The sequence below is a fragment of the Seriola lalandi genome, unplaced genomic scaffold (assembly GCF_002814215.2).
Source record: "Seriola lalandi dorsalis isolate HSWRI2012SDOR001 ecotype SW California unplaced genomic scaffold, Sedor1 jcf7180002054969, whole genome shotgun sequence".
Taxonomy (NCBI): domain Eukaryota; kingdom Metazoa; phylum Chordata; class Actinopteri; order Carangiformes; family Carangidae; genus Seriola; species Seriola lalandi.
The window spans coordinates 969,581-977,578 of record NW_019525520.1 but is presented as its reverse complement, the minus strand read 5'-3'; the positions used below and the strand labels follow the sequence as shown (position 1 = coordinate 977,578).

Here is a 7,998-nt window from a genome sequence, read left to right as displayed (position 1 = left end):
TGTGTGTGTGTGTGTGTCTGTGTGTGTGTGTGTGTGTGTGTGTGTGTAGGTGAAGGTGTGTTTATGTGTGTGTCGGTCAAGGTGTGTGAGCTGGTGAATCCTGTTTGGCGGGGGCTCGTCCTGGCCTGTGATTGGCTGTTGTGCTCTGTAACTTCATCAAAGCTGTGAATCAGTTTCTGACACAAGAAACAAACTGATGAAAAGTTTCACGATGAGTCGAAATGATCAGGAACAAAATAAAATCAGGATTAAGTCAAATGAGTTTTAAAAATGAGGAGTTAATAACTCCTTATTATGATTTTATGATTTTTGAATTAAATGATGAAATAGTAAATTAATATTATAACTGCTGAGTCACAGTTGTAAGATACTGAGTCATATTTATGATTTTTTAATCACAATCCTCATTTTTAGGTCAAACTGAAAAAAAAGCCAAATTATTATTAAGATAATATTGCGGAACAACTAAAGATATTATAAATGATATAAAATGATTCAAGTTAAAACTGAGACGTGAAACATCAAATTTACAATGTTACTACATCAACTTTGTGCTTTTTAAGTCAAAGTCAAAAGACATTTTGTCAAAATTATCAACATAAAAATAAATCAAAACTAAATCACGATGAGAAAATACGAACTTATGAGACGTTTGATTTTATTCGTCACACATTTGAGAAACAAATTAAAATTTTAAAATCAGAATTCTTCAAAGTTAAACTTATAAGATCGTAAATCAAAGTTATGGTTTTAATCCTCAACTGTAAAATACAGACTGAGTTAAAATGATTAAACAATAAATCTAAATTACAATGTTTGAGTCACATTTATAATCTTGAGTCATAATCTGTTTAAATTAGTTAAAAGTCAGTTAGAATTTTTTAGCTAAAACTGTGGGATGCCAAGATTTTATAGAAGATGAAGATATTTAGACAAAACGATGAGATTGTAAATCTAAATGAGAAAATGTAGATTATGAAGTTAAAAGTTTGATACTAATAAATAATTAGTTTTCAAATCAATATTGTGATTTTAAAATCATGGGATAGACAGTCATGATCTTAATCCTAAATTATGAGATACAAAATCAAGATTGTGACGTTATTAGTTTTAAAGTCAGAATTATGATATTTAAGTTACAGGATGTGAAGTCAAAACTTTGAAATACAATAATCAGTTTTATCAGTTATCAAATCAACATTATGAGAAACCAAGTCCAAACTCTAAACATCAAAATGACAATTAAAATGATTATAATTTCCACAGTGAAGCTGGATGTGGAATAGAAAAGTAGAAAGCAGATGTTGTGGTTGAAGCAGCAGCTGGTCTGAGCTCTGTGCTGACTCTTCATTGAACCAGCTGACTGCAGGTCTGATCAGCTGATCAGCTGACTGCAGGTCTGATCAGCTGATCAGCTGATTCGTTCAGTCTCCTCCTGGCTCCAGTCTGAGTTTCAGGATTGAAAAACCAAACAGAGACATGAAACATGTTGAACTGGTTTATTTCTTTTATACAAAAGATAAAAACAGACGTGGACAGATACAGACTGATCAGCTGATCGGCTCGTGCGTCTTCAGCGTCTGAACCAAACCTCACACCTTCGCCATAACCACGAACTGTCAGTCTACTTCCTGTCAATCATTTTCCAAATCCTTCATCAGATTTGAGGTTTGATCATTTGGAGAGTTTGTAGATAACGAGCTAAAACATGAAGCAGCAGCAGCAGCTCGACGTCTCGTCTCTGGCCGTCGTTTCCGTCAGAAGTCTTTGTAATGCAGCAGCCTGAACACACACAGGAAGTTCAGTTCAACAACAGACACTGAGGGAGCCTGAAGAGGCTCTGATGTTCAAACACTGATGGAAACAGACGCTGGTTATTAATGTCAGTGATTATAAATATTAATAATTCTAATTCAATTCACGTTTCAGCTTCGTACTGACCTCAGATCAGTTTCTATAGTTTATTCTGTGTGTGTAGCATTAGCACGTTAGCCAACTTCTTTGGAGGAGTAAAGAGAAGTGGGAGAAGCTGATTGGCCTACTGACCTGAAGAGGGGGGCGTGTCCTTTGTTGTTGGCCAATGAGAAGAAGCCGCTGTGTGGGGAGAAGTCGAGGCAGCTGGCTCGGTACACGAACTTCCTCTTAGAGACGGGGAAGTTAGAGAAGACGCTGAGGCTGGGCAGGTGGACCTGAGGGGACAGAACCGGGTCAGAACCAGGACAGAACCAGGACCGATACAGGTGAGAACCAGGACAGAACCGGGTCAGAACCAGGACTGATACAGGTCAGAACCAGGGTCAGAACCAGGACCGATACAGGTGAGAACCAGGTCAGAACCAGGACTGATACAGGTCAGATACCGGTCAGAACCAGGGTCAGAACCAGGATAGATACAGGTGAGAACCGGGTCAGAACCAGGACTGATACAGGTCAGAACCGGGTCAGAACCAGGGTCAGAACCAGGACCGATACAGGTGAGAACCAGGACAGAACCGGGTCAGAACCAGGATCAGAACCAGGGTCAGAACCAGGACCGATACAGGTGAGAACTGGGTCAGAACCAGGACTGATACAGGTGAGAACCAGGACAGAACCGGGTCAGAACCAGGACTGATACAGGTGAGAACCAGGGTCAGAACCAGGGTCAGAACCCCTGATGTTTTCTACCATCAGGACCTTACCAGCCGTACAGCCTCGTCCTCGGCTCGGGACGCAATGGCGAGGATCTCAGACGTGGGGTTAAAGGTCAGGGAGGTCGCTGAGGTCAGCAGGTTCATCACCGCTTTCAGGGGCTTTGGATTGGCTGAATTTAGACACGCCTCCTGAGAATAGATGTTGACCACGCCCGACTGAGAGCTGAAACAGACAGAAGATCAGCACTAGTTTAACACCTGGGACAGTCAGCTGTCAGCCAATCGGGAAGCGGGATATGTGTGTGGGGGCGTGTCTTACCCGCAGGCCAAGTACTGTCCGTTACGTGAGGCGGCGATGGACGTCCCCTTCACACAGCCGTCATCTGCAAACCTGTTCACACACCGGCTGCTGCGCATGTCCCAAACATACACCTCCCCCTCCTCTGCACACACACACACACACACACACACACACACACACACACACACACACGTGTCACATGACTGACACAGGAAAGTGATGTGTGATGTCACACATTCCTTGAACATCATGAACTCACCTGAGTTGATGAAGACTTTGCCGCTGTCATGGGAGAAGGCGACGCCACAGACGTCACCGTTAATCTTCATACTACGAACAACCTCCTTAGTCTGAACACACACACACACACACACACACACACACACACACACACACACACACACACACTTCATATATATCTTTTTATTTCTTCCATCTCCACATTTCAATTAATTTTATATCATTTTGACTTTACATCATCAGTTTGTGATTTTCAGTTTATTTTTTAATTCAGTTTTTTTAAATAATTTAATTATATCTTTGTTTGTATTTTGTATTGATATGTATATTTTTTTAAACTGAGCATAATTTAAGTTTATTTCTGTATTTTTATTCATGAAGCCACAATTTTTTTAAATTTTGAATCGTAACGAGTTTTTTCATTTTATTTTAAATTTACTTTATTAATTTTACTTAAACAGTCAAATTGAGACTTGAGTTTAAAAATATTATAAATGTCAGTTTATAATTCATCAAACGAGTGACTCTCAGACGTCACGTCAGAGGACACCTGAAGGAAGAAGAAGAGTCACCTTGAGTGTGAGCAGGTGCAGGTATCCGTTGGTGCCTGTGAGCAGCAGAGCGCCTCCTTCAGGACAAACTGAGAACTCCTTCACTCTGGCTTCATTCAGACCTGAACAACAAACAACAGCTGTTTACAGACTCTTATTCTGAAAGGCTTCAGGTGGACGTCCACAGGTAGGCTCAGACTGAGGACAACTGAACACTGCACTTCAGTGTCTGTTTTTCTCCTGACCTCTGACTGACCTCTGACGGAGTGAACAGGTGTGACCCGGCCCTCCATCATGTCGTACAGGTAGAACATCTTGTTCTTCAGGCTGGTGGCGATCACCGTCTCTCCGTCGCGGCTGAACTGAGCTTTGTGGACGGGGAAACGCTCCAGGTGGATGCTCTGGATCTTCGGGTTCGTCTTCCCATCCACCTGCAGGAGGAGACACACACACACACACCTTTGTAAAGTCACATGATCTACTCCACCTGACCTTGGAGGGCCGACCGGCTGTCTGTACCTGAAAGAGCGACACTGATTGGTCGAGGCCGGCCGTCATGACGACCTGGGCGGAGGGGTGGAACTGGACCGTGGTCAGTCTGTCCTCTGACGGACGAGCGCTGTTGGCGTGAAGACACTTTTTCATCTGAGACAGGAAGGAAGAATAAACACATCAGCATCATCATCATCACCAGAAGCAGGGGGCGGAGCTTCTATGGCAGGGATGATGAAAATGAGTGACAACCTTCTCCAAGTTCTGTAGAGGTGTTTAAAGCATTAAAACAGCAAACAGCTGTTCTCTATGTAAAGATATAGTGGAATAATGGCGTACTGAGCCAATAATGAAGCCACGCCCCCTCTGTGTGTGATGTCATCAGAGTTTATCTGGTCTTTGTTTTGACAGCGTGTTCATGTTAGTGCAGGTGGCTCCGTCAGCGTCATTACCTCCATCAGTGTCATTACCTCCGTCAGTGTCATTACCTGCTCCATCAGTGTCATTACCTCTATCAGTGTTATTACCTGCTCCATCAGTGTCATTACCTCCATCAGTGTCATTACCTCTATCAGTGTCATTACCTCTATCAGTGTTATTACCTCTATCAGTGTCATTACCTGCTCCATCAGTGTCATTACCTCTATCAGTGTTATTACCTGCTCCATCAGTGTCATTACCTCCATCAGTGTCATTACCTCTATCAGTGTTATTACCTGCTCCATCAGTGTCATTACCTCTGGTTGTGACCGATAAAGAATTAGTTTTGGTCTGATCAGCTTATGATCTACAGCGACATCTAGTGGCCACAATGATCATTTACAGAACCTTTAATTTGTGACAAATAAACAGAGTCACTGACCCTCACGATGCCGCTGGGCAGAGTGTCTGAAAACGCCACAAAGTTTCCCGTCCTCCTCAGCAGGTCGTCCTCCTCTTCCTCCTCATTTTCATCTTCATCATCATCATCATCATCATCAGCTTCAGGAACACAGAATCGTGGTTTATACAGAAGAATTTAGAAGAATCATTAAAATCCTGTTTGTATGTTTCTACCTTTCTTCTTCTTCTTCTTTTTGGCGCCGCTCTCCGCCCAGGACGGAGCTCCTCCCATCGACTTCTGAAACCTGAAACACGGCAGGGTCAGCACCACAGAGTGTGTGCAAGTGAAGCTGTGCACAGGTGTGTACAGGTGTGTATTCACTCACTGCTCCCTCATCCTCTGCTGTAGTTTCTGTTTGGTCATGGTGGACTCGGCCTCGCCTCGGACCAGGTGTCTGCGGTAACGATGCTTCATGTCCACCCTGAAACACGCAGAGACGTGGAGTCATCAATCCAGGTCTCAGACACGTTACCTGAACACGCTAACTACAACCTGCTACATCATGGTCTGATGTCACTGAGATCTGATCATGTGATCAGTAGCAACAGTGTTTACATCACCTTACAAACAACCATCACTACACCTTCCTGTTCCTGTTGACACACACACACACACACGCACACGCACACACACACACACGCACACACACACACAGTGTAAACTGCTGAGTATGTAATACTGTAGTAATGGCTGCTGTCGGGTCTTCTTTGCATAAATACAGTTATCTGAACCTGAAGACAGTCTGACGTCATGGAAACGTATCAGTGTTTTCAGTATTTTGACCTTGTCATTATCTTTGTTCTTCAGGTTTCACAAGAGGAAAAACACAAGAGATAAGACACATGAAGAATCTGACAAAACCCTCTTGAGATGAACCAGAACCGTCTTTGTGAATGAGCACTCACTCTTCCTCCAGCTCGTCGTCTTCATCCACCCAGGCGGCTTTCCTGGCCGGCTGGAGCTGCAGACGAGCCTCGCTCTCATCCTCCGATTCACCGGACTCCTCGTCTTCGTCCTCCACCAGCAGAGTGTCAGTCCGCTCCTCATCCTCCTGCTCAACGACAGGAAGTGCAGATTTAAAAACCAACACGGGATCTGAGCTGAACAACTACATTTTTAAAAACAGCTGAGGGATGTGAATGTGAAGTGCATCAGTGCAGTTTCTCTGACTAAGAACCAAACTCCATTCAGAAAGTGTACAAGCTCATAGTCCTTTGCTTGTCAGTAATTACACAACCCTGCTAGAACAACACATTTAGTGCTGTATGATTCATAAAGTCTAGCTCATAAATCCCACATAAACTCTCCATATACTTTCATCGATTAGTCATGAATCCTACCGTCCAAAGTTTCCACTGTTGGTGTCACCAAAATAAACTATATGACTCCTGGAGAACAGCTGGTTAAACAGGAGCTAAATGTTGCTACTGGAGAAGTTAAACTTTATGTTGAAGTCAAACTGAAGTGAATTTTCTGTTTCATAAACGTCGCCATATTTGTTTATGACCATGAGAACATAACATATGTTTATTTACAAACTTTAGGTTGACACCAGGGTTAGAATTTACCGGAAGTAACTAAAATCATTAGTAGTTTATAAGTTTTTGGCCTCAAACAGCAGTAACTTGTGCAGGGAGTGTGGGGCAGCCTCACCTCCACCAGCCGGTGCAGCAGCTCGGCCTCCGCCCCGAACACCAGCTCCTCCAGCAGCTTCACCGACCCGTCCTTCTCCCCCAGCGCCGCCACGCGCTTCACGTTTTTCTGCCGGTTTTGTTCTTCTTCTTCTGGGTCAAACTGCGGCGGTCGAGCTCTCTTCGTGGCCGGTCCTCTCTCCTCCGTCACCGGCAGCTTGATGACGTTCGTGTCCGCCATGTTTTCACCAAAACTCCAAACAGAAAACTAACAATTTATAACCAACCGTCGCAACATGTGGAGAACAGTATTTTCTATTTTCTATCGCCGGGCAGCAGCTGATGTTGATGCACATGTGCGTTAAATCACGTGCTTCCGGAAAGGTCCCCTCCTCCGACCGTGAGAAAATAAAAGTCTGCCCCCCAGTGTTCAGAGACAGAACTGCAGCGCGCTCACCAAAATAAAAGTATTATTATAAACTCATTTTTAATTTGACCTGTTTATTACTTAATATATTGATTAGTAAATTATTCATATACTTGAATTGGAACATTCTATTTATTAATGAAATACCTATTATTTATTTATTTGCCTCTAAAATCTCCTGTTTTTATCATCCATGAAGATGTCAGTCAGTTGAGTGCTTAATAAACGTTTCCCATCTTTATAAAAGATTGGCAATAAAAATACCTTTGATTAATGTAATATCCTTCCACAATAATGTCCACAAGAGGAAAGTACCATCTGCTGAATCCTTGCATTTTGTACAAGGAAATCATCTATTGTTAAAAAGAAATCCACTTTCTCACAGTGAATCAAACACCGGAGCCTCTGCACACATGAACACAAACAAGTAGCTATGGTTACCAAAAAAAACCCCCAGTTATTTAGGTGTGGCTCTTTTAATCTTAAAGACAGAAACAGGAAACAGAATCAGTAAATGATGAGAGTTTATTTCAGAGTTCAAACAGCTGCAGTTAAAATAAGGAGAGACCAGTGAGAGCGAGCATGCTGTTAAACTGGGACTGTCCCAGTTTGGACCTAAAGCTACAGTTTGACACTATCACCACTACAGGTATCACCACTACAGGTATCACCACTACAGGTATCATCACTACAGACCGTCCGTCCTCCAGGAAATAATAAGTCACAGTTATTCACAGGTTTCTGTTTGTTTAGAAGCTTTGTACACGCTCTGACTGACGGACGGGATTTACAGCAAACAGTTTGTAAGGCAAACAGAGCAGCGGGGGGGGGGGGGGGGGG

The 7,998-nt window shown here is 43.0% G+C and overlaps 1 protein-coding gene across 3 annotated transcripts; it reads right to left on the bottom strand.

Annotated features, from left to right (window-relative positions):
* Positions 1-1,485: 1,485 nt before the first annotated feature.
* LOC111646303 (U3 small nucleolar RNA-associated protein 18 homolog) lies at positions 1,486-7,105 on the bottom strand. 3 transcript variants are annotated; one of them, XM_023395766.2, is made up of 13 exons: positions 6,754-7,105; positions 6,006-6,154; positions 5,426-5,521; positions 5,274-5,344; positions 5,080-5,198; positions 4,245-4,370; positions 3,982-4,156; positions 3,747-3,847; positions 3,194-3,284; positions 2,953-3,076; positions 2,682-2,856; positions 2,047-2,189; positions 1,486-1,782 (listed from the first exon to the last, which is right to left on the bottom strand). In XM_023395766.2, the coding sequence occupies exons 1-13, from the start codon at positions 6,970-6,972 to the stop codon at positions 1,758-1,760; spliced, it is 1,614 nt and encodes a 537-aa protein (XP_023251534.1). In that variant the 5' UTR covers positions 6,973-7,105; the 3' UTR covers positions 1,486-1,757. The 3 variants fall into 3 exon arrangements, with proteins under 3 accessions (XP_023251534.1, XP_023251537.1, XP_023251536.1); XM_023395769.2 differs by having other exon boundaries at positions 5,080-5,201; positions 5,280-5,344; XM_023395768.2 differs by having other exon boundaries at positions 6,006-6,151.
* Between the last annotated feature and the right edge of the window lie 893 nt (positions 7,106-7,998).

Bases quoted from the DNA above. Each gene is read 5' to 3' on its own strand.
- LOC111646303 (XM_023395766.2), bottom strand. From the start codon at position 6,972: ATGGCGGACACGAACGTCATCAAGCTGCCGGTGACGGAGGAGAGAGGA. The intron at 5,199-5,273 runs GTAGAAACATAC...GTGTTCCTGAAG, and splicing joins AAAGAAGAAGAAGAAGAAAG to CTGATGATGATGATGATGAT. The intron at 2,190-2,681 runs GTAAGGTCCTGA...CTGTCCCCTCAG, and splicing joins AGGACGAGGCTGTACGGCTG to GTCCACCTGCCCAGCCTCAG.